General features: G+C 44.0%; 3 protein-coding genes across 3 annotated transcripts in view; all 3 read left to right on the forward strand.

Annotated features, from left to right (window-relative positions):
- LOC134086776 (protein NLRC5-like) overlaps positions 1-252 on the forward strand; it is a 62,998-nt gene extending 62,746 nt beyond the window's left edge. The window contains exon 34 of the mRNA XM_062540053.1: positions 1-252. This exon is cut by the window's left edge and continues 1,058 nt beyond it. The gene's annotated coding sequence lies outside the window, so the exon portion shown is untranslated.
- The window catches only part of LOC134086228 (NACHT, LRR and PYD domains-containing protein 12-like), a gene marked incomplete in the record, with an annotated part of 983,201 nt that overhangs the window by 816,649 nt on the left and 139,712 nt on the right, over positions 1-26,840 (forward strand).
- Positions 17,043-26,840, forward strand: part of LOC134086212 (NACHT, LRR and PYD domains-containing protein 12-like) — a 77,509-nt gene continuing 67,711 nt past the window's right edge. Inside the window, exons 1-5 of the mRNA XM_062540010.1 lie at positions 17,043-17,078; positions 17,176-17,291; positions 17,940-18,194; positions 18,453-18,491; positions 25,133-26,735. Coding sequence (XP_062395994.1) covers positions 17,207-17,291; positions 17,940-18,194; positions 18,453-18,491; positions 25,133-26,735 — 1,982 coding nt within the window. The 5' untranslated portion in view covers positions 17,043-17,078; positions 17,176-17,206. The remainder of the gene's footprint in view (positions 17,079-17,175; positions 17,292-17,939; positions 18,195-18,452; positions 18,492-25,132; positions 26,736-26,840) is intronic.

Below are 26,840 nucleotides of genomic sequence, written 5' to 3' on the forward strand. Positions count from 1 at the left end.
ATTTTTGACAAAAAGTGGATTTAGAGGATTTTGCATCTGAACTCTTCGTATGTTAACTGAAGATTTAAAATTGGACAGGTTTTCTAATCCACCGTTATTTGAGTTTAGTTTGTTTCTGTAGATACTTTTCACATTCTTATATGCTGGAGAGTGAGAGAGAAGGAAGGGGATTTGTTATTTTGAATAATAAATGAAATATGTAATTGGTTAAAATGTCTTTCGTTTGATATGTGTATATAATAAAGGGGAACAGAATTCATAGAAAATAGTGTGTGTGTGTGTGTGTGTGTGTGTGTGTGTGTGTGTGTGTGTGTGTGTGTGTGTGTGCTGGCCACTGCTCCAAGTGCTCCGTGTGCATGTGTGTGTGTGCTGCCCGCTGCTCCGTGTGTGTGTGTGTGTGTGTGTTCGTGTGTGTGTGTGCGTGTGCACGTGAGTGTTTGTGCTGCCCACTGCTCCGTGTGTGTGTGTGTGTGTGTGTGTGTGTGCGCGTGAGTGTTTGTGCTGCCCACTGCTCCGTGTGTGTGTGTGTGTGTGTGTTTGCTGCCCACTGCTCCATGTGCTTGTGTGTGTGTGTGTGCTGCCCACTGCTCCATGTGCGTGTGTGTGTGTGTGTGTGTGCTGCCCACTGCTCCAAGTGTGTGTGTGTGTGTGCTGCCCACTGCTCCATGTGTGTGTGTGTGTGTGTGTGTGTGTACTGCCCACTGATCCGTGTGTGTGTGTGTGTGTGTGTGCTGCCCACTGCTCCAAGTGTGTGTGTGTGTGTGTGCTGCCCACTGCTCCAAGTGTGTGTGTGTGTGTGTGTGTGTGTGTGTGTGTGTGCTGCCCACTGCTCCAAGTGTGTGTGTGTGTGTGTGTGCTGCCCACTGCTCCATGTGTGTGTGTGTGTGTGTGTGTGTGTGTGTGTGTGTGCACTGCCCACTGCTCCAAGTGTGTGTGTGTGTGTGTGTGTGTGTGTGTGCTGCCCACTGCTCCATGTGTGTGTGTGTGTGTGTGTGTGCTGCCCACTGCTCCAAGTGTGTGTGTGTGTGTGTGTGTTTGTGAGTACACTAGCCCCCAAATGTATCCGGGTGCTGCTGTGGTGGCCAAGACTCACCCACATACGACACATAAGTCAGACTGTTAGAATCACACCAATTTACTGTATATTCCAGTGGGTCTACATTTATATGTTATGTCCCAACACCCCATTCATTCTCCAATAGAGACGTGTTTTGTGGTGGGTGCCGTCCCTAAAGCCCATTCATTCTCCAATAGAGACGTGTTTTGAAATGTCAATGGGCCGCCTACATAATGCTAGCCTGGCCCTGCCCACCTACTATCTCCAGGTTGTGCTGCAGGTGGGTGATGAAGAGCTTGGCACTAGTCCAGAGCCGTGCGTTGGGCTTCCTGGTGGCCCAGTCCCGGCACCTGTGGCTAACACTGTCCACTCAGAGAGACGCAGCAGCCCTCCGGTCCCTGCTGCCCTGCAGAGCAGCTCCAGCTCCTCCGTCAGCGCATCCCACTGGACTCGCCCACGTCACGTCACGTCACGTCACGTCATGTCGCCGCCCGACGACCAAGACTTGGTCCTCCCTCACCAGCCCAGCTGCGCTCGGAGCCCCACCCACCCAGCGCCTCCTCCCACGGCAACCAGGCCCAGGAACGGGTCACGCAGCAGTCCACAGCAACGCTCCAGCTGCTCCTCCAAGAGCTCTGTGCAGCAGTCGCAGCTTGAGGTGGCTTCCCACTCCAGCACCGGCGCAGGCTGCTCTCCCCGGACAGCTGTGCATGTCCAGTGCACGTCCACCTGGGGGGCACGCTCAGTGTTTCACCCCTGTGCCAGAGGCTGCTGGCTCTGCTTGCTGCAGCATCGGCAGCAGTGCCGCTTGGCCTGCTACACATGCACAAGCTCCAAGCCTGGCTCAACGCCCATCGTGTCCACCCAATGGAGGGACAGACACAGGCAGCTCACAGTGGACAATCAGTGCTGGACGGCTGGGTGAACTGCAGGTGAGTTGTGCACAGGTGTGTCCCCAGGCTGGGTGAACTGCAGGTGAGTTGTACACAGGTGTGTCCCCAGACTGGATGAACTGCAGGTGAGTTGTACACAGGTGTATCCCCAGACTGGGTGAACTGCAGGTGAGTTGTATACAGGTGTGTCCCCAGACTGGGTGAACTGCAGGTGAGTTGTGCACAGGTGTGTCCCCAGGCTGGGTGAACTGCAGGTGAGTTGTACACAGGTGTGTCTCCAGGCTGGGTGAACTGCAGGTGAGTTGTGTCCACTTGACGTCTCTCCATACGGTTGGGCAGCTGTGTATGAGGGCCGTATGTCCAGTGGCGTGTGGACAAAGACGTCTCCATGCCAAAGGTGACTCCATGTCAGTGTTGTGGAGCTCTACACTGTGTTTCTGGCCCTGAAACACTTGCAGCCTCCGGCTGTTGGGTCGTCACGTACATCAAGCGCCAGGATGGAGTCATGAGGAGCAGGAGCTGCTGGAGCCATGCTGGAGGCACACACACACACACACACACACACACACACACACACACACACACACACACTCATGAGGAGCAGGAGCTGCTGGAGCCATGCTGGAGGCACACACACACACACACACACACACACACACACACACACACACACACACACACACACTCATGAGGAGCAGGAGCTGCTGGAGCCATGCTGGAGGCTGGAGGACTCTCCTCTTGGGGAGCTCATAGAGTAGTGGAGGGAGCAGGGGCTGCACAGGGCACACACACACACACACACACACACACACACACACATTCTCTCTCTCATCTTGGGGAGCCCATAGAGCTAGTGGAGGGAGCAGGGGCTGCACAGGGAACACACACACACATTATTCTCTCTCTCTCTCTCTCTTTCTCTCTCTCAGGCACACACAAAGACGCACACACACACATACACTTTCACACACACACACACACACACACACACACACATACATACACACACACACACACACACACACACACACACACACACACACACACACATACTCTCTCTCTCTCACACACACACACACACACACATATTCTCTCTCTCTCACACACACACATTCTCTCTCATAAACACTCACAGACACTCTCACACATGCACACACAAATACTTTCTCTCTCTTTGACTCTCTCTCACACACACACACACACACACACACACACACACACACACACACACACACACACACACACACACACACACACACAGTTACACAGTTAAGCTTCACTGAAGCTTAACTGTTCTCTTCACTACAGCTCCCATAAGCACCATCCACAACTCCTCCTGCCTGTTCACCTCCAATCATTGGGTGTGTTTGACATCATCAAAAAGCGCCCGCTCAGGTGACCAGGAGGCCTACAAGCTCTCTGGGTCCAATCTGAGGAAAGCCATCCGGAGAGCAAAGCGTCACTATGTGACTCGGACAGACAATTCAACTTCCACAGCAAGAAGCCTCAGCAGAGTCACTATAGTGCTGAGCACCCATGAGGTGAGGCGAGTCCTCTCCCATATCAAGCCCACCAAAGCCACTGGGCCCCATGGTGTCCCTGGGCGTGTTTTGAAACACTGCGCAGGCCAGCTGGCTGGCTGAGGTGCTCACCACACTGTTCAACACTTCTCTGGAGCAGCCTTTTGTTCCAACATGTCTCAAAAATAATTCCTCTTCCAAAACAAACAGCAATAACCTCTCTGAATGACTATTGCCCAATTGCCTTGACACTCATAGTCATGAAGTGCTTTGAGCGAGCTGTTCAAACAAATATTAAACATAAAATCCCCTCTTTTTTTGGACCAACACCAGTTTGCCTATCAAGCTGCAGTTTGCCGTTTCACTGGCCCTCCACACTGCAATGTCCCATCTTGAGCAGCGGAACAGCAATATGTACGCATGCTGTTTGTGGACTACAGCTCCACCTTCAACACCATCCTCCCCAACAGCTTGGCTGTCAAACTCAGCAACCTTGGAATCAAGTCTCACCTGTGCCACTGGGTCCTAGACGTTGTGAGCACCAGAGCACAAACAGTGTGCATCATGGGTAAGCAGCTCTCCTCCTCCATGACATGAGCACTGGGGCCCCCCAGGGGTGTGTGCTGAGCCCACTCCTGTTCTCCCTCTTCACGCACGACTGGAACCCCACTGATGACTCCAACATCATAGTCAAGTTTGCACACGACACCGTCCTGATTGATTGGCCGTATCAGCAACAACGATGAGGAGGCCTACAGGAGGGAGGTGGAGAATCTAATGGCATGGAGCCAGAATAACAGCCTGCTTCTCAACTCTAGCATCAACGGTGAGGTGGTGGAGGTGCTACAGACCTTAACGTACCTGAGTACAACTCACCTGTGACCTGACATGCTCTACCCACACCAAAGCCATGGCCAAGAAGGGGCACCAGAGGATGTACTTCCTGAGGTGCCTGAGGAAGGCCCAACTCCCACAACAGCTGCTGATCAACTTCTACAGACGTAGCATTTGAGTCTATCATCACATACTGCATCACTGCTTGGTATCCTGGCTGCACCGCAGACAACAGGAAGGGCCTACAACGCATCATCACTACAGCACAGAAAATCATCGGAGCACAGCTCACACCACTGGAGGAGATTCACAGAAGCCGCTGTAGCAAGAAGGCCCTGAGCATTTGCAAGGACCCAACCCATCCTGGACACGGCCTCTTCACCCTCCTGCCATCTGGCAGCGCTACAGAGCACTCTATGCTGCACCAGTAGACTAAGGAGCAGTTTTGATCCTCATGCAGCTGCACTGATCAACACACTCCCCCTTCTCTGCCCCCCGCCACCCCAACCTGTGTGCTAGTGGAAACACATTAGTCAACGCAAACTATGTTTGTGTGTTATTGCTCACTACGTTTGCTGCTTACTCTGTGTGTGTGTGTGTGTGTGTGTGTGTGTGTGTGTGTGTGTGTGTGTGTGTGTGTGTGCCTCTGCCAAGGAGGTTATGTTTTCATCAGGGTTTGTTTGTCTGTCTGTTTGTTGGTTTGTTTGTTTGTTTGTTTGTTTGTTCGCAAGATAACTCAAAAAGCTAGGGATGGATTTCTATGAAATTCAGGAAAGGTGTTAAATAACCCAGGGAAGAAACGATTCCATTTTGAGAGTGATCGGTATCACCGTCTGGATCGAGGAGGTGGTTTTGTTTTGGCGCTTGGCAGAGGTCTGAGTGCTATTCTAGTTTCTCATTGTGTTTACTGCTTACTACTGTGTGTGTGTGTGTGTGTGTGTGTGTGTGTGTGTGTGTGTGTGTGTGTCCATCTGTCTGTCTGTCTGCATGTCCGTGTTCGTGTTTCCTGTTTGTGTGTTTGTCTATATGTCCATGTGCTGTATGTCCTGAATCATCCCTTTGTTTCCCCTCCTCCCCTTACATTTGTGTGTGTGTGTGTGTGTGTGTGTGTGTGTGTGTGTGTGTGTGTGTGTGTGTGTGTGTGTGTGTGTGTGAGAGAGAGAGAGAGAGCGAGAGAGAGAGCAAGAGACAGAGTGTGAGAGTGTGTGTTTGTGTAGTACACATGTCTCATCCATCTGATAAGGATGTTCTCTCCTCTCTCATCTCCTCTTGTGTGCAGATGCCTGTGATCGCACACTGGACCCAAACACAGCACACACAGATATCTCTCTCTCTCTCTCTCTCTCTCTCTCTCTCTCTCTCTCTCTCTCTCTGAGGGGAACAGAAAGGTGACATGTGTGAGGGAGGAGCCGTATTCTGACCACTCAGACAGATTTGAGTACACAACAGGTGCTGTGTAGAGAGGGTCTGTCTGGACGCTGCTACTGGGAGGCTGAGTGGAGTGGTGGTGCTTATATAGCAGTAGCCTATAGAAACATGGAGTGCTCTGGTAACAGTTACTCTGCCCTGCATAAGAAGCCATACCTGCCCTCTCTTCCCACTCCAAACTTAAGATGCCTCTTCCTGTACCTGGTTCCAAGTCATCACCAAAACAAAGGAGGACACATGTTTAAACGTAAGAATTCATTAAGTAATGACAAAAGTAATGTAATGTAAATATTGCGTAAGTTTAAGGAAAAGATGTCAGTGTGAGTGCTCAGTGGTCAGTGTGTAAGTGAGTGAGTGGATGCATGAGGAGTGTGCTGTTGTTATGTGAGAGAAGGAGAAGAAAAGGAACAAAGCAAAAGGGTGCACGCCTGCCTCCCGTCCATCCCCTCTGCTGGCCTGGGCCTAAATGGGGAATAGAAAGGGACAGGGACAGGTGACAGAGGGGCCGTCAGTTAGCCACTTAAAGGGCCAGTAGCGCCAAACAGCTGACCAGCCCATAGGTTGTCATAACGACGCATGGACCAACTCCCCACCGAATAGGAGCTGTACTGTGTGGGCCAATCATGTGAAGCCTTAGCCAACCGTGTGTAGAGAGTGTGTAGGTGTGCTAGACGGCTGCCATGTCCACATCAAGACCCCCTCTGGAGCACAAAGCCAGGATGACCTGAACTGTTGCCCATGCAGCTCTCTGCTCCACAGGCTCATCCTGCACAACTACAACAACAGGAGCATCTGTAGCCCAACCTCCTATGAGTCTTCTGCTCATCACACTTCAACATGTTAAGGCCACACAGCTGACTGCATGTTACCATCATGTGCAATTTTCATCATAATGTAACATGATTTATATGCATATCGGAAGTAAAGAATAATAAGCTATGTACTGTTTGCTGCTCTGACTTTGATTCAAAGATCAGCATAGACGTGAATGCTGGGAAAAGGTCATGGGCAGCCATGGCCTACTGGTGAAGGCCATAAATATGTTCTTTATAAATATGTGGGTTGGGTGGTGAAGAGCGAGAATTATTATTTTATGATTCATGTGTTGTTCAGGAACTGTGAGCGTGCAAGCACATAACATTGTCATTTTGAGCATCCACACACCTGACTCACAGTAAACATTTGTGCTCGGTGTTGAAGTCTTCCAGACTTTGCCATTGTTGTTCCTATAATAGAACACTAGGTGGCAGCACATTATTAAGACTACACATGATGGGAGGAGCAAGGTCAGTTTTTAATCACCTGTCATGTGTTTCACAGAAATGGTCTCAATGGTATTGGGAAGTGTACACATACAATATATTTCACCTTGAGTAAAGCCCAACACAACATGAGGCAATACAGACTGGTTACACTACTAGTGGAGCTTATTGACTCACAGGACACACAGCCTTGGGGAGGGATTCATCATTTATTGATTTAATTTCACAGAGAGAATGTGACACAGTCACACAATTTCTGAAGAAGTGCTGAAGGACATTCAAAAGCCTTTGGCTCCTTACACGTCTATTTGGATAGGTTATGTTGTCATGGAGAAAGTGATACAGCCTTCACTGACTGTACGTACTGCATTTGAAAATGATGTATCAACACTATCCATGTCTTTGGTTCTGTGAGCAGGGGGAAACATGGTGTTAAGCCTTACATGTACTGTAGTTATATAATAACTATGATATAAAACTTCTGACAATTCTTATTGTGTACAAAACTAGATTGTGTTGGTGTGCTGAGTTATAAAACAAGTGAGGAGACGACCTTTGGCCTCTGCAGGGATTCATGAGCAGAGTGATCATTAATCATTAACAGAACGACCTCATACACAGACGTCCCGCTTGTTGAGTCGGGCGCCATCTTAAAGACAACAGCCACTTGAGAGATTAAGAGATCCTCCTGCTTTCTGAAATATGTGAAATATGTGAGAGTGGGGGAAAGGGGACACAACTGATCACTAAACAGGTAAGGTGGCGTTTGCTTCAAATCATTACAATTCTGAAGGTGAGCTGTCCTTGTTTGCTTTCGGCCATGAAAATGTTTTAGATTTGTGAACAGGGAATGAACACCAAATTAAAGTGGATTATTGCCTTCATCTTAGCAAAGTTATGAAACTAGTTATAAATGTTAATGTTGAATGTAAGGAACTAAAGGTCTGCTCAAGTCGTACACATTATACTAGTGACCAACCATAGCATGTACTCCCTATTATTGACAAAATAAGCATTTCATTACAGTACTTTGAAAAGGAAAAATACTTTTGAGTATTTAAAGGCAAACCAGTAATTTTCCACATAAATCTCTGTTTCTCAAGGTCAAGTTCGAGTTTGAGTTCTTGCAGTTAACAGCCAGGCAGCTATAGTGCTACACTGGAGGCATGACTTTAGAGGTGCTTCTGTTCTTCAACTCAATTCAACTCAACTCGAAAACATTTGACTTAACAACTTCCATTTGTATTGAAATAATATTTGATAAGATACTTTGTCGTAAGTAAAGGAATTGTGTACTTTGTCCATCTTCATGTAAAGGAGCTGGAGCAGCGTCATGAGTTTCCTGATAACTGCATGTTTTGACAACGTGATGTCACAGTTGCAGTAAAGCGATTGAGAGAAACTGTAACATCAGTAAGAGATAACAGCTACCGAGGTGTCTGTTATATGGAATTGAAAGACAAGGGCCAGAGGCAAAGAACTCCCCACTCGAGTCCGTTAATTTCATAACAGGACACCTCGAAGGCCGTTATCCCGCCTATCACCCGGGTGCCACTATCAGCAATATTTGTGCCTTTATAGCACTCAAAGGAAGCCAGCGGTTCCGTTTTAGCAGAAGCCACTTGTTCAGTTCGTTGCACATCTTTCTTTGGCCGTAACAGGGGTGGAAAATGTTAAGTGGACTAGTCCAGCCTGTTTCCATACAAATAGGAAGGCTGTGTTTCTATGTCTGCTTTCATTTGAATGTGTATGTGATCACAAAGTCTCTGCATGTAGTCATGTAGCTTAAAGTTAGAGTTAGAGGAATAGTGACAAGATATACGTAGGCCTATAGTCTCTTACACACACACACACACACACACACACACACACACACAGAGGAAGGTTGTGGTTCTATGACTGCTTTCATTGTGTGCATACTGTCACATAGTCTGCATGTACGTACAGTAGCTCTGACAGCTAGTTTTGTGTCCCCTCCTGTCGAGGGTTTTCAGCTTTGGGTGTATCTGAATTGTTCTACCCTCAGTAAGTGTCACCTTTACATTCAGCTGCCAGACTATAGTTGCTCAGAAGCTACTCTATTGATGTTGTCTATGTGAAGAGATCAAACTCCCAATAGACTTGTGTTGGTTTTTATAGGCTGCATTGTAATGCGCTGTAATCAGTTAATCTAATATACTATTTCAAATCTCAGTTTGTCAATTTTCCTCAGCCCACCTACAGTATAGCATTTTGGGGGCCCAGATTCATGGGGCCTTCATTTACTAGCAGCGCCCCTGAGTGTGGCTGAATGACATGACATCAAGAGCCATCTTCCTGTTATGCCATTTCAGTCACACCGCATGCTGGTCCATTCTAAATGAGCAGAAGTCATTCCACTTGACCCACACTTTAGGAAAACAGTAGGAGGAATTCAGCAGAGGTGACAGATTGCCTTGGCGTTAATAAGAAACAGCTGTTTGTGTGTGTGTGTGTGTGTGTGTGTGTTCTATGTATGTGTGTGTGTGTGTGTGTGTGTGTGTGTGTTCTATGTATGTGTGTGTGCATGCAAACATGTGTTTGCAAGTGTGCATACTGCATACGTATGTTGATGAGTTATTTGCACGAGTATTTTGATGAGTTACTCCATGTCCAGTTCCATTGCATCCAGCTCTAAAGTGGTACAGTATTACAAGAGAGTCCAAATGCGTTTTTTTTCCTCACATGCTATTGCTTTCTCAAGGTAATATTTTCAAACAACAACAATACTACACATAGTCATCCATAAAACCTCACAAACACAGTTTTAATTTGTTTATATTCATATTCACGTTTATAAAACAGTCACAATGCATAATAGTGCCTGCCTGGCCCTGGCATAAGCATGGTGCCTGACAGCAACCCGAAGCTAGCCAAGACATCTAGTCTGGCTGGTCAGGCTAACCCGTAGCCACTGAGAAGAAGGAAAAAAAGATCCTCCATACTCCATACCATTCACTCCAGTTATGTCCTCTTGTGCAGGAAATATAATTCTCCCTTTACTCCATACAGTGTGTGTGTGTGTGTGTGTGTGTGTGTGTGTGTGTGTGTGTGTGTGTGTGTGTGTGTGTGTGTGTGTGTGTGTGTGTGTGTGTGTGTGTGTGTGTGTGTGTGTGCGTGCGTGCGTGCGTGCGTGCGCGCGTGCGTGCGTGCGCGTGTGTGTGAGCGAATGAGTGAATGAGTGAGTGAGTGTAGCCTAGAAATCTAGACGCCCCTAGCGGCAGTCTGGCTCGTCAGGCTAGAGTGAGTGCGCAAGAGATCAGTAAACTGGCATGGTGGAGGGGGACGTGCTATTGGTCATGTGATACACGCGGAAGAGGTGAAAACGAAAGTGAATATGAGCTATCGAGAGAAAAAACAGATTGCGTATTAGACCGTTTCCATCGGTTTTTATGAAGGTAAGTAAGTGTAATACATTACATGTATAGTTGTTATCGATGTTAGAGGTGGTAAATTATCTTGTTTCCGTGAACTGAAGATTTACATTTCGTGTAGAGGCTAGTCGACGAATTTCCACAGGTTTGATACATTTGCGAAATGACGCGCGCCGTAGGCCTGTTTACAGTAGCCAACTTTTTTTCCTGCCTCGGATTTCCTTTGAATTGGCTTAGGCTACTAAAAAAGTGGTATGAACAGATAAAGCTTATGTTGTCTAAATCTAGACTGTCACCAAGGAACAGCAGCTGTAGCAATATTAAGGACTACAAAGTTAGGAGGCTGTGTGTTACACCACAACCCATTGCCCCTAGGCTCCCCCTTCAGATATCCATTTTAAAGCAAAGGCCTAGCATACAGTAGGCTGCTGTAGGCCTATGCATAAGTAATGGCTCGGACGGAGACCAACACAATTCCAGCCAATAAACAAGGGACAGTAATGTTTCACTAAAACCACCACAACATTACTGCTAAGTGTCCAAAAAATGTGCAAAAGGCAATAAAAGTAATATGTACCATTTGTGTCAGAATCAAATGTGTTAATAAGATATAAATAAGTTAGAACATATAAATGATAACTCAAACACCTGAAGTGAAATAAAACACCTGTAATTAAAGACCGTTACTGTGCATCAATTTCCGAAGAAATGCTGTATGACATGCTGTTGTGAGAAATGGTGCACTGGCACTTTAAGAGCATTCAGTCTTCGTGTGCTTATGGTGCCCTTTTGGCAGAGCTATTCACAAGCCTTGTTTGTTGGAGCTACATTGATGCCACGATATTAACAATAATATGCACAATATTAAGTTGTTATGAGCAGCCTTCATTGCTTTGGGAATGGAAGTGTGTAATGACATGTTGCTTGGTGGACATTTCTGTTTATGAGTAAAGTGAATTATGAGCCTGGTACAGTAGCTCTCTGAATAGAGTGCATTTCAGTCAATCGGCATATCATGTGCTTCATGTAAATGCTTGGAAAACAGTAGGTCAGTAGTGAGAATCACATAAACTCACAAACCGCAACATCCTCTTGCCTCGTCTTTGTTGATGTCCTTTTAAACGTTTCTTATATTAAAAAGGAGATACACAATGGCATAAATCTGTCAGTTTCTATGTCTCTCTCCTGTGCGCACAAGATGCATTCCCAATTTAATGGAGTAGGTCAAGTAAAGTTACATCTGCTATGTGGTGGAGATTGAGAGAACCCAAAAAGTATCATCCTTGCATGTAACGTGACGTTGGTGCATTTTGACATTATAAACGTTATCAAGGAAGGCAGTTTGTAGTAAAGCTTCTTTCTATTGGCTAAATGTGGGTGCCCCCTCTGTCCTTTGGTGCACTGCGCACAGGGCGTGATGCACGTGGTGGGAATGAGTGTTTCACCAGAACCACCACAACATCACTGGTAACTTACTAATGGTATAGTGTTCCAAATATGTGCAAAATGTCAAATAGATAATAAGTACTATTTGTGTCAGAATAATAAATCAATTAATTCAATGCTGACTGTTCAGACATAGCCAGATACAACACAGCAGCATTAGTCAACAGTTCTTGTGAAGGTCTTATTGCTGCAGGAACAAATGACCTCAGCCGACTAGAGCTTCTGCGTGAAGACAGACAGAGAGAGCGGAGTGAGATTAGTCATCAAGGATTCCTAAGGAACAGCAGTCTGGACTCGGCCCTCTTGATGGTAGTTCATCCTCTGGCCCAGCTTGTTGTCCACATGAACCCCCAGGTGTGAGGGGTGAGGTCCACCTCAACTGTCCTTTAATCAGGATGGGGATTACGTCAGCTTTTTCTTTATAAAATCAGTGGTGAGCTCCTTTGCCTTATCTGCACTAAGAATAAGGCGGACTTCATCACACCTCCTGACAAAACGATTCACCTCATTTTGGTAAGATGGATGGTCAACATTAAGAATGGAACCTATTGAGAATTTGTGTAAATGACAGGAATCACTGTTGTGTCACTGTTACAGTTTTTTTTCAATTGCTTACACACAATTTTTCAAACCGAGTTCTTTTTAACAAAATTTAAGCACTGCTATCCAAACGCCAAACTCAGTTTGCATAATTCCTAGATTATTTGCTAAATGAAACACTTCAGTCAAAACATACACACTTCAGCCAAAACATACACACTTAAGTGAAAACATATACACATATTTGTAAAAATGCTATTAGTCATTTAACAAACACAGTCCTCAATGATCAGACACAATTACAGCCAGTTTCACACTGCAGTGATAAATGCAAAACACATTTGTAAAAAGAAAAATTAGGAAATAGCATGTGCTAGATTTTTGCCCAGACATTGTTATGTAAGGGATCATTTAGATGTCCAAAAAATAGTGACAAACCCACAACATTCTTCATGATTAGTTCGACATAGGGAAAGTGTACATAAATAGGTCTATAAACTTGCACTTGCACTGTACAACACTGAAGACTGCTGTAGACTGAATATTTCAAGTATTTCTTTCAATACTTACAGTATTTCTAACCATAATCAGCTACAGTAATCAACCAAGAATGAAATTAATTGAACAAATAAAATCTGTAGACAAACAAAAACTACTGCATAAAGTACATACACCTTGACTCTGAAGAGCAACGACTGCAAAAGCAACAAGACTGTATACAGTAATTTCCCGCATATAAGCCGCATTGTGTATAAGCCGCAGGACAGTGTTTTATGCAAGTTAAAAGAAACAAAACCATATTAACACCATAGTAACTGCCCCCCTGTATTAACCTCATAGCTGAAGAAATTTAGCGAAATCATTGTATAAGCCACGGCTAATAGTCGGGAAATTACGGGTAGCACACCTGAGTGCTGCGTTTTCAATTTTGCACATGTGTGCTTACACACCTGGTGGATTTGATTATCCAATTCGTTCATTAGTGTAGTCATTGGCAATCCGGGGCTTTGTAATGACCAGGAAGTAACCTCACAATCCTTATCTGTGTCTAAGGTGTGGAAATGTGTGTAGAGTTTTACAAATCACTGTGGGTGCGTTTCATGCAGCGTTTATACGTCCTCCCTCGCTCCTCGATGCCTCGATCCTCACTGATCTACATAAAGAATGATGGGGGGGAAACAATGGGATAGTCTATCCAGTGTTAGTTATAGATCAGTGGGAACGCCCCTCGAGGATCGAGCATCGAGGATCGAGGAGGCATAATGAGAGGCACCCTATGTGTAATGTTTTGCAAAAAGGGTGAAGCAGACATTGTGTGTAATGCTGTGCAAATCTGTGGAGGTGTTTTGCTCCTTGGAGTAAAATGTTGCTAATTGTGTGAAAAAAAATATTTTAGTGTGTAAACAATCGTAAAAAACTGTAAGCTATTTTGTGCATTTGATTGCATTTGCCAGTGACAATTCAGATCGCGGTCGTTACCGTTGGTTTCCTGTAGTGTTTTTTATGTATTTATTTTTCTATGTCCGAATATTGGGGGGGACATTTTGGTCGTATCTGAATATTGGGGGGACACGTCCCCCTCAATGTCTATGGTGACTACGGCCTTGTTGTCTTATCACTGCTCTGCAGGAGTCTAATTTTGCTTGATGTGTAAATGATTTGAGAGCATTAGTTAGTTTTGAGCAAAGTTAAAAGTGTTTTGAGGTGATTGTTCAGTTTTGCAACAAGATTCAAGGGTTTCGAGAATGTAGTTTGAAAAATGAGGTTTGTGTTCACAGTTTTGAGAAAAAGGTAGAGAGTTTCAAAAAAAGTGTTCTAGCAATTGTGAAAAACTGTAAATTGTGTGAGCGCCCCCTAATACTGCTGCTGTCCCCAGACTCTCTGCTCTTTCATGGTGCTCATGAAAGGTCTGGGTACTCCTCTGAACAGAGCCATACCGCCAAATTCAATTCGTAATATATTAATTTAAATTGCCTAAGAATATTTATTGTCTGTGTTGTTCTTGACTTATGGACCTGACAGAACTACCAGTGGACATTATCCCTTACACAATCGTCCATTAAAATGATGTTTCCACCATATATTGGCTAGTTGTAGCCTGGAAATCCAGACCCAAATCTAGACAGATTTAGGGTCTGGGTATTAGTAATTAAAATGGCCCAACTCGAAAGTATGGAAAGGCATAAATTTAGAACACAAAGTCGCAGTTGAAGCTTATGTCAATGCACTCAGAGAACTGGCTAGATCGTGTGACTTTGGAGCATTTCAGTTTGATACGATACGTGACCAAATTGTTGAGAATTGTATCAAGAAGAAGGGCTCACTGCAAAGAATGCTAACAGTAGAATTTTTTTTTTTAAAGCTAGCACTATCTGATAATAAGAGTGATAGCCACGAGAACTTCAATAGGAGCAGCTGCGCACCACGCTGTGCTTACAAAAAGAAATGAAAAGGAAAGGACATGGGACAGAGGCAGATAATGATTAAAGTGATCCTAGATGCCGATGAATGTGGAGATAGGAGAACAGCTAAGTCAGTGCTGCATGTAGTTCACTATGCTTTCTTTGGTGATAAGAATCTGAAAAGACGTTCTGTCTGTAAAACCGTGTGTTCAATGTTTGTAGATGTTTAAGAAACGGCATCATCTGTGGAGAGACAATACCTCTGTTGAAAAAGAAAAATAATCACAGTGATCCCCCACCAGGGGCCGGTTTCCCGATAACGTTCACTCTTAGCGAGCTACGAAGACTCCAAAGGTATAACTTACCAAAGTTGTTTACCTTTCTAGTCGTGGTTCCCGAACTATCACTTAGGAGTCTTCTTACGAAAAGCTCCTTACGTCCGACGTATAAGGCACTGTCCACCATGAAGGTGCTGAATTAGGTGACATCGATTGCTCAGAAATCGATTTTTTATTTCACGCGGAGGCTTGACAGACTTAAGAAAGCGTTCTTTGCACCAAAAAACACTGCTTATAATAGCCTATCGCCCCCACAACATTCACGCAACTTCAACGTGGATGAACTTATTAGCACACAATGATAAAAAAGTAGTCTAGAAATTAAATGATCTACGTCCACCAAGTAGGCTATGTTTTCATCTGGGTTTGTTTGTTAGTGTGTTAGTTTGTTTTCCGCATGGATAAAAAGATTCGAACGCTTCATGTTTGAAAGCGTTTGAGTGCTTTTCTAGTTGAAATAGGCTATGTAGACTTTTTTTAAATCACAGCTGATTGACCAACATCCTCATTCAGTATTGTGTGCCTTTGGTTAACATTAAACATGACAGCAAGCCAGCACATTAGGCCTAAACATTGTAGGAAGGTGGGGGGAAGCAAAGAATAAAGCGCTTTTAATTATTTTCAAATGCGTGCACGTTTCATATTTGTATGAAAACATTTCCAGAAACTATTTTCTAAATTAGCATACTTACATAAAATCATTGGCGAACCAAAATAGTGATTTTGTATCATATGAGTTGCATGCGTAACCGAAATTGCTGTAGGGTACAGTGGCGGCGACTAGTGTCGCGAGTCGAAACATTGCTAAGGTGCAGCTAAGAGAGATCTGAGAGTGCTCCAGACCACTCTTACCAACGAACGACGTGCGAAAGACATTCGTAGCAAAGAAGGTTTCGGGAAATGCGTGAGGTACTTAAGGTAGAGCTTAAGATAGAGGTTACGAACTACGTAGCGTTAAGAAGGCTTCGGGAAACCGGCCCCAGTTCAGTATAGTGAAGCATGGTGCCCTGGTGAAAGAAATCACATCCCAGTTTCTAAGATGAGAGATTACAATTGAATTAACCTTGGGTACATAATTGGGTTGTCTTTAATTCATATTGGTGTTCACATCACATGAATATTTCACAGTTTGTCTTTTCATGGTTGTTTAAGAGTTATTGCATGAGAAAACCAGGCAGAGGTGGGAAGATGGGGGTCGGCCAAATTGGCTCATACTTTGTATATGTGATAAGTATGTGGAACTATGAACAGCCATATACTTAAAACCCTCCAGCTGTTTTTTGTTATGGAGTTCTGGGACCCCTCTCAGAGACCCTCAAAAATCCAACAATTCATGGCTGAAAATGACTGAAATTGCCATTTCTACCCTGATTATCCTGATAAAGATATGAACATAAGCTTTATATTTCCATAGAGCCTAGGTAGCATAGTTTTAAAGACCAAAAGGTGCACCGAGGGGTTATCTACACCACTGAAAGCAGAATTTTCCTCCCTCTAAATTTCGGTCATTTTTAAGAAGCATTATCTCGTATTCGCAGTGGCTTTGGTGGATGGTTTTACTGTTGCTGGAGAAAGGTACATCTACTGATTCAAAAACAATTGTCGTCTAATTAGGCCACACATAATGTGTGCCGTGCCAGGAGGATGGGTGCCCCATCCTCCTACCTCCTGCTGGTTTTGCCTGGTTTTCTCGTGCAATGACTCTTAATGTTGTGAGGATTCAAATGAAATGCGGTGCAATAGCTCCCTCTACAGGTTCTAATTCACCCTGTTTGAAGGAAGTGGGGAATGCACTCTTGCCTCCTACTGTAACTTCTAACTGTTTAATTCTTTCCTTCTCTGTACCCCTGTCTTCCCGTCTCTTATCTTTATTGTTCCTATCTATCCCCCCTGGTGCTGGGCTCAACATGGACAATGTCACAGCTCAACCCAGGCTTTGAGTGGAGGAAGGACCCTGCCACAGCAAGTAGGGGGTAGTGTCTTTCTTTCACTCCAATGTTTGTCCTTTTAATGAAAACAAGTAACATACCCCCCCCTCTCTCTCTCTCTCTCTCTCTTTCTAGGTGTGAGGCCAGCAGGGCTGCTGGGTTAAACATGGCCAATGTCACAGCTCAGCCTGGAGGGATGGAGAGCACCCCGGCACTGAGTGGAGGAGCAGCCCTGCCACAGCAAGGAGCAGGTAATGTCTGTCTTTGCTGATATAAGAATATGCACGTTGCACATGCATGTCTGTTACTTATTTCCCATTATGGTAATGAGGTTAATAAACTGGGGTAGTTAATATGGTTTTGTTTCTTTTAACTTGCATAAAACACTGTCCTGTTGCTTATACACAATGTGGCTAATACACAGGAAAAAATTCTTTTTTCAGAAGTAGCAATTATGGTATTACGCACTGGCGCTTGCTTGGATGCGGTTCGTTGGACTAAGTTGGCGTGAACTTTTCTGTTTGTTTGTTTGTTTTATTATGTATTTGACATTTGTTTATTTGTTTGTCTGTCTTATGTCTTGGTGTTACGGGTACGCTGGCGATTACGCCACTCCGTCCGGCATCTTGTGTCTTGTTATTTTGTGAATTTGTTTGTTGTGTTGTCATGGGTACGCTGGCGACTACGCCACTCCATTTCGGCACTGTCTCTGTAAAGCGCTTTGGGTTGCACTCAGTGCACGTTAAATGCGCTATATAAATAAAAGTACCTTACCTTACAGTATTGTATTTTGACATATTGAAAATAAATCATGCAAAGCAGTGGTGCAAAATAAATGGTGCGAGGAAGAGAAATGAATCTGTGCAGTTTGTAACAGACTCTTAATCTGGATCCCACAGTAACAGCAGACCTTAAGGAAGTGCTGAGGAAGACCCTGGGGGACCTTACGGATGCCGACTTTAAGACGTTTAAGCACCGCCTACGAGACCAGGGTAAATTTGCATGGGGAAAGCTGGAGAAGGCTGACAGAAACGAAACTGTGGATTTGCTGGTGCAGACGTACCCCATGGGAGCTGGGGGCGTCATGGTGACCGTCTTGCAGAAGATGAACCAAAACCAGTTGGCCATGGACTTGGAGAGGGATCTGGCCAAATGTAAGTGTGTAGCTTACAGTCTATGATAAAGCTCCCAGTTGTGCATATGGAAAGATGAAAATTAATGAATTGTTTATTTTTCTGCTGTCTCCCTCCCTCTCTGTTTCATGTTCTCTCTACTTACTGCCTTACTTACCACTCTTTCGGTTCCATTATGTCCTTTTCCTATTTCTTCTCAATCATTTCCTCTCTCTGTCTTCTGTCTTATCGGTCATTTCCCCTCTTTCACTGCCCCTTTTCATTATCTCTCTCTCTCAGCAGTGTTCCAGCAGTGTTCCGCAAGTCTGACTGAAGGGGGTGAGTAATTTTCTGTCAAGGATTCCTGGGCCTCCAACTCTCTCTAATTTCCTCTTGGTGCGACTGTCAGAGCTCCCATACCAGATGGTGATTGGAGATTAGATGCCTTCATTGCTTTCAATTATGGTTTGTAGAAGAGCACCAAAAGGGTTTTGTTGACATGAAACTTTTTCAGTTGTCTTAGGAAACAAATTCTCTGATAGGCCTTTTCCACCGACAGAGAACCGGCTCCGTTTCCGTTCGCAAAGCATCATTTTAATCATTCGGAGCATTTCCACCAAACAAAAGCCGATTTGGAATGTGATACCTTGGTTCGGAAGTTAAACCAGAAATAGTTGTTTTTTCCTGCGAATCGGAGTGGGTGTGTCATTCTGCCATTCAGAAGGGAGAAGGCTAAAAGCATGAGAGTTTTTCGTCCATATCAACTGTGTTGGAGAAAGTGAAACAAAATGAGTTAACTAGCATTGCACTGCAGACGTCAACTAGCATTTTAAACAGCTAATTTCTGCCGTTTTAGTGGGACAACTGTTAGAAAATAGAATAGAATATATACTTTTTTGATCCTGTGAGGGAAATTCAGTTCTCTGCATTTATCCCAATTTAACCGAATTAGTGAAAACACAGCACATAGTGAACACACAGTGAGGTGAATCACACAACCTAGAGCAGTGAGCTGCCTGCCCAACCAGCGGCGCTCGGGGAGCAGTGAGGGGTTATGTGCCTTGCTCAAGGGCACTTCAGCCGTGGTGGACTGGTCGGGGATCGAACCGGCAACCCTCAGGTTACAAGCCTGAAGCCCTAACCAGTACACCACGGCTGCCCCACGGCTGATTGTTCATATCATTCTCCCATTTATGCATCTCATTAACTTTTGTTACCTCTGCCAAGGAGGTTATGTTTTTGTCTGTCTGTCTGTCTGTCTGTCTGTCTTGTCTGTCTGCTCAAAAAGTAATGGATGTATTTTGATGAAATTTTCAGGGAAGGTCAGAAATGACCCAAGGAAGAAACCATTACATTTTGGGAGTGGTCCGTATCACAGTTTGGATTTAGAGCCGTTTATGTTTTTTGCTTAGTGGTGTAATGGCATGGTATGGCCATGTGGTGGCGACCTGAATAGTTTAGGTTCAAATGTATGACAACCTAGGAAAAACAATACAGGCGGAGGTCTGCGCTCTCTGAGTGCTTTTCTAGTTTTTGCATGCAACACCCATTGTTGATGACGCATCCTTGATTCTGTTCAAAACCGTAGGAAAGGCGGGCTGGTTCACTAGATAGCACCACGGTTCAAATAATTCCGAAAGGCACCAGTTCATCACCGGGTTCACTGTCGGTGGAAAACCGCCTTCATTTGCCATTTTGAGAAGGTGGATGGTAATAATGACCCATTTCAAATTATGGCTGTTATGTGAGCCAATAAATGTAAAGGAGTCAGTCAAGGTTATAGGCTTTTCACATAATGCATATAGCCTTATAGACGGGGCTTTGGTGTTAGACCACCTTCTCACAACCATTTCTTTGGTTTTTGAGGCATTAAGATGGAGAACAGAAGAGGAGATAGCACACAGCCTTGTGGCCTTCATAGCCACTGAAGTGAGGGCAAAGGGTCTGAAGTCGTTGAGCCCAATTGATTTTGTTGACGTCAGGACCAGAATTATGAGGCTTTAAAACACTGTGGAACTGCACACTGTTGAAAATATCAGTGAAGACAGGTGCCAGTTGATCTGCATAGTGTCTAAAAACAGCTGGGGAAATCTGATCTGGTCCTGCTGCTTTCCTGTGGGGTATACTACGAATCTCGTTGAACATAACCAGGTTTTCTTTGGATAACCTGGATTGCTAAATACGAAAGTCACAATCAGAGTTGAGTGGTACTACGAAACTCACTCAAGGATGAATTTATCAAACTAGGCTTTCAGCTCAGATCTGTGCGCGTTCTCGTGGTTGGGGTGACTTTGACCAATAGGGAAACGTGGAGACGCACAAGACAGCCTAGGTTAACCAACGATTACTTCTGCATTTATGAGCGGCAGAGAAATCTAAGGTGGGGCCATCCTTATTATATCTATTTTTGTTTGCAGTAACAGCCCCCCCCAAAAGAAATTGGGTCGGTAGGTAGGCAAATATTTTTTTTTTCAAGATTCAAGGTAAAAAAAAAAAGTAAATTTTTGGTCACGGCGATTTTGTTGGTATGAATTTAAAAACATTTGCATGTTATATATATATATATATATATATATATATATATGTACATACACACACACGACACACACTATATTGCCAAAAGTATTGGGTCACCGGCCTTGACCCCCATATGAACTTCAGTCACATCCTATTCTTAATCCATAGGGTTTAATATGACGTTGGTCCAGTCTTTGCAGCTATAACAGCTTCAACTCTTCTAGGAAGGCTTTCCACAAGGTATATGCATGAATGTGTACCCGTGCACCAAGCAAAGTCCATACAGACATGGATGACAGAGTTTGGTGTGGAAGAACTTGACTGGCCTGCACCTGACCTCAACCCAATAGAACACCGTTGGGATGAATTAAAGGGGACTGAGAGCCAGTCTCCTCGTCCAACATCAGTGTGTGACTTCACAAATGCGCTTCTGAAAGAATGGTCAAAAATGCCCATAAACACTCCTAAACCTTGGAAAGCCTTCCCAGAAGAGTCGAAGCTCTTATAGCTGCAAAAGGTGGACCAATGTCATATTAAGCCCTATGGATTAAGAATAGGATGTGACTGAAGTTCATATGGGGGTCAAGGCAGGTGACCCAATACTTTTGGCAATATAGTAATATTTCTGAACGTGACTTAACAAAAATCAGCATAGCCTACTTTATAGAGGGTGCGTTAACCGTATGTTATCTGCACACCTATGACTAGATCCAATTTGTTGTAACAACACACAAACACTCTTGCTTAAATTCTTGCTTTATAATGATCTTTACCTTTTGAATTATTCTTTGACTACAGTATATTGCCCTTCTCTGCTTTTAGGCCTATTTGTTACTATTTGCTTTGTGTCTAAAGCACATTGAATGACCTCTGTGTATAAAATGTGCTATTCAAATAAACTTGACTTGACTAAAATGTAGGCTATAGCTTTAAATATGCTGTAGCCTACTGTCAGAGAAGTAAACAAAAAATATATCATATGAAAATATATTATGAAAAAAATGATATGTTCATTTCAATTATTTTACTGGTAAATAGATTATAGCCTACGGTTTACTTGTATCCACCGCTACGACGTGTCAATGCAGCCTACAAATCAGAGACATTACGTTGCTTTCTTTTCTCCACCAGTAGCTAGTTCTTAATCACTTGAAGAATAGCTGTCCTTGCTAGCCTGTAGTAGAACGATCCCTTAACGGGTCACTTAAATGTTTCAATCCAAAAGAAATTACTTAATGCTGGCACGTCCTCAATTTTTTGAGTTTCTTCCACCAAAACCTTAAGGTCTCATTTAAGTCTGTTGACACAGTCACCGTTACACGAATGGGGAGAAGGGATGGGTCCGGGAAAATATCTGAACATAACTTCGTGCCAAGTCATCTAAATGTTCAAGTGTTTAATGCGTTTTCAGGTGGATAATAGTGCCCGAACTAGTATAAGTTTTAACGTTGACCGCGAACATTTTCTTGGCTACAGTCAAGCGCAAACCACTGGCAGTGAATGAGACTGGAAGCTGTAGCGCATGACAAACATAAACATATGACGCCACAGGTGTCTTTATTTGGAAGAAAGAACGCAGCCTACGTTTGCATGTAGGCAATTTGTATTCACAATACTTAAGAAAATATAATATTATTGTATTGCATTTGTATTGGGTGTTTGAAGAATAATAGGCCTAATTAAAAAAAAATCGGTCGGTCTTAACGCAATTTGCAACCGGCAAGTCGGTCGGACTAGAGGGGGGAAAAAATAAATATTTGGGTCGGCCCTATATTGACAGGGTCGGTCGGGTTAAGGCAAACAAGAATATTTTTAAGGATGGCCTGGTCGTTTTTAGTGTCTAACCCATAACATCAAAAAATCGATGGTCATCAAATATTGCATGGTATGCACGTCCATTGTAGTGACATATTTGCACGCGCAACATAGTTAAAAGCGCCTTCGAGATTCAAAATGTTTGCAGAGGCGGGGCTGAACCTGTTCAAAGTATGACAGATTAGCACACGTGAGATAACTTCGTTTTTCAAGATAATGGATTGGTTAGAATTGGCCAGAGGGCGGTCGTTTTTCACGATTTGAGCTGTAACTTAACACATAACCTGCTCCCGACCAGGGGTGCGTTTCTAGAAGAGTTAGCAACAGCGTTGTTAAACCACCGTGGTGCGACGCAACTTGCGATCAAACAACGACAGTGTTACACCTGTTTCTAGAAAGCATCGTACTTGTGTCGCAATTCGCTTCCTCCGGTGTTCGAACACCGTTGTTCCAACAACGTTGTTGAGGACGCAGAGGCACATTTCATTGGTGGAAAAAGTGTCAACGTATAATACCCCACCCACTAGAAATTCTCTGTCACTGGATGCCTATCACTTGTCTTTTATAGATTCTCCTTTCCTTCCTCGATCCTCGTCCTCACTGAATGATGGGGCGGCAACAATGGGATAGAGGACCGAGGATCGAGGAGGGATGTTGAGAGGCACCCACTATGTGTCGACGTGTCTAATTTAAACCCAAAGTGATTCATGCTGGCATTATCATTGCTATCAGGAAAAAACTTAAACCTATGCAAGCACATGCAACAGTTTGCTTAAGCTGTCCAATATATGTACTTATTTGTGTGAAATATCTAAAAAATATCTGTACAAAATATATATGGCCTAGACTAATTACAAATTATCACAGAACTAAATCGGTGTCTGGTGGTTCAGCTGTTGCATGTCAGTACATTGCGCGCGCGGCCCAAGTTCGCATCTTACCTCTCCATGTCACTTTTGAGTAAGAGCAGGCATACCACACACAACAATAGGTTAGACCCTAAATATATTTAATTGCTTTACATCGAGTGGCCAGGAACACGACATCAGTTTAATAGTTCCGCGACATTACTTATTAGGGTTATTTCCACGTTTCACTAGTCAGACACAAAAGCATGTGTGATGCATACGGGAAAAGAACCTACGATGTTGTGATGATAAGCCACCTGCCTTAACCACTATCCTAATGAACGGTGTGCTTGACCCGAGGGTTTGTCAATATTATAACAGTAGCCTACCAAAACGCAAACCAACACGCAAATGAACGCAAGGTAACACACGTAGCAAGAATGAGTCCAACGGTATTTTAATTTATATTATTCTACAGTATAGCGCAATCATTGAGTCACGAGAAAACAACAACTTAGTGATTTTTGGTTGGGCGCTTGTGATTTTTGGTCAGGCGATCTTGCACTGACGACATCACCAACTGGAACTCCCAAGGTACGACACAGGTGCGACTGCCCAGGGGCAGTAGTTCAAACGACCAAACTTTGCGTCCTTGTTTGCGATTGAGAGTTTGAACTACCTTTTCTAGAAACACCAAATTCAAGAACGACGGAGCGAACTCCCAAGATTGCGACGCAAGTTAGCAAACGACGCTCTCTAGAAACGCACCCCAGGTTTGGTTGCGAGCATAAGATACCATGGTGATACAGCGACGCTAAAACAAATCCACTTTCGTATGACAGCATACCCTGGCTTTGAGCGCAACATACCTCGCTAACCCACTAATCGAGATTCGTAGTATACCCCACAGGCCTTCTGTTTTTAAAGGGTCACTGCACCCTAAAATAGATTTTTTGAGTTGTTGATTGATTGAAAATACTCATAAGTGGTGAACTGTACTACTACCAGGGTTAATATTGACAAAAATCGTGTTTCTCGACAAAAGTAACATTTCGTCTGATTTTGTATTGGAAATATTGCTCTCTCGCGCATACTACCGTTTGAAAACATGCCATGGCATGTTGGTCCAAAATACTATTGGAATGCTGACGTTGTCCTGCACTTCTAGTCCGACACTACGTCACCGGGTCGTTACAAATTAGGACTGAAACGCCCCAACACCTGCTGCCCTGATAAGCCATGTCTGCAGCACTCATTCCAAAATTGACACGAAATCACCATGGTTGATTGGTTGCAGCAGTGCTGCACTCTCTCTCCAAATTTCAGAACGTCTCGCCCATTTTGAAAGCCGTTTTCAGAAATGTGAAGTGGGTGGAGTTATGGGGTGAAGTGACTCTTTAAAAAAGTTTGCACACCTCTGCCTCCTGGATGACAAAGGGAGGAGTCGGGGAGGTGGGAGGAGAAAGGAAGACTGCTGGTGACTGTCCTCAAACCGGGCATAACATGCATTGAGTCTATCAGGAAGCTCATACAGTAGATACCTCATAGTTATTTCAAGGGATGTGGGGAGGGGCTACGAGAAGTAAAAGTGAAGATCTGTGATCACGTAGTCCATGCTGCTGGACAGCACAGAATAGAACTCATGCCAACATCAATATTATGCACTTTTTAGAATCACAGTAATCAGCCCAGCCTCAAAATGTTACTGAGAATTATCCTGATCCTCCCGATTACCGCTGCATTTGCGACCAGATAGTTCCCTTTCACCACATAATATGATATATGTTTTTTTGTCCTTAGGTTTGGGTGCAGCAAAGTCAAAACTGAAAAAGAAGCTCAAAAAACAGTTGAGAACCAAGTTTTCTGCTGTACATCAAGACAATAAACTTCAAAAGAAAAATCTTGACGATATTTATACCGATCTTTACATTGTTGAGGGCTGCACAGGTGGGGTCAACACAACACACGAAGTGTCGACAGTTAACATGAGAGAAATTGGGAGAAGTTCAAGCTTAGACAAGCATGTTCAGTGGGAAAACATGTTCACCGACAGGAAGACAACAAATCTTTTGACTTTGGGAATTGCTGGTGTGGGGAAAACAGTTGCAATGCAGAAGTTTGTTATGGATTGGACTGAAGGAAAAACAAATACAGACGTTGACTTTGTTTTTGTTCTTCTGTTTCGAGAGCTGAACTTCTTAAGAAAAAACTACACATTTCTTGAACTCCTCCTTGAATTCTACACTGAACTGACAGATTTGAGAGATATCCTGCAATTCACTGAATGCAACATTATTTTTGTCCTTGATGGTCTGGACGAAAGCAGGCTCACGCTTAAATTTGAAGAGTGCATTAGTGAACTCGATAAGAAGTCTTCTGTGGACATCCTCATGGCAAGTCTCATTAAAGGCAAGGTACTGAACTCTGCACACATCTGGGTTACAACCAGACCAGCAGCGGCCAGTCTGATCCCAGATGAGTGCTTCAACACGGTGACAGAGGTGCGGGGATTCAATGATGACCAGAAAGATCAGTTCTTTCACAAGAACATAGACAATCCTGAGAAAGCTGATGAACTCATTCTTCATATCAAGAAGAATAAAAGCCTCCACATCATGTGTCACATACCAGTATTCTGCCGGATTATAGCCAGTGTGGTAGATGAAATACTGGCAGATCAGAGCAAAGAAAAAAAAGGCAAAACTTTGACAGAAACATACACACAGTATTGTGTGTCTCATATGAAACGAATGAATGACAAACACTTGGACAAGAACAAGATGATGAGTGAAAAGAAAAAAGGACAGTTTCTCATTAAACTTGGGAAACTGGCATTCAACCATCTGGAAAAAGGCACTCTGATATTCTATGAGAAAGACTTCCAAGACTGTGGTATTGATGTCAAGTCTGGAGCAGTGCAGGCTGGAGTTTGTACAGAGATTTTCAAAGAGGAGTATGCTGTAGCTGAACAGAAAATATTCAGCTTTGTGCACCTAAGTGTACAAGAGTTCTTGGCAGCTCTTTATGTTCTGCACAAAAATGCAACTTGTTATTTGAGAAACCGCATCCCTGACACATGGAGGAAGACGGACCACTGGCTGTATTCACCCTCAAGGTTTGACCTTTACCAGATTGCTGTGGACAAGGCCCTGCAGAGCCAGAATGGACATTTGGATCTTTTTGTCCGCTTCCTCCTTGGCCTGGCTCCAATGTTAGAGCCTCAAATCAGGTTCCCCCTGAATAAGCTGTTGCCACAGTTAGCAATCAGAGAAACAAGCATCGAGAACACAGTTCAATACATAAAAGAAGTGATCAAGAGAGACTACCCACCAGAACGGACCATCAACCTCTTCCACTGTTTGAATGAGCTTGGGGACAACTCATTGGTTGAGGAGATCAATGGGTAATGACCACAATCCATTTTCTATTTGAAGGTTTTGGCAAAGAGCATAAGTAGGATATCATGATGTTGAAGGAAATTTGTGAGTGCTACAATAGTTACCTTCCA

Source organism: Sardina pilchardus, chromosome 1 (genome assembly GCF_963854185.1).
Source record: "Sardina pilchardus chromosome 1, fSarPil1.1, whole genome shotgun sequence".
In the NCBI taxonomy this organism is placed as follows: Eukaryota; Metazoa; Chordata; class Actinopteri; order Clupeiformes; family Clupeidae; genus Sardina; species Sardina pilchardus.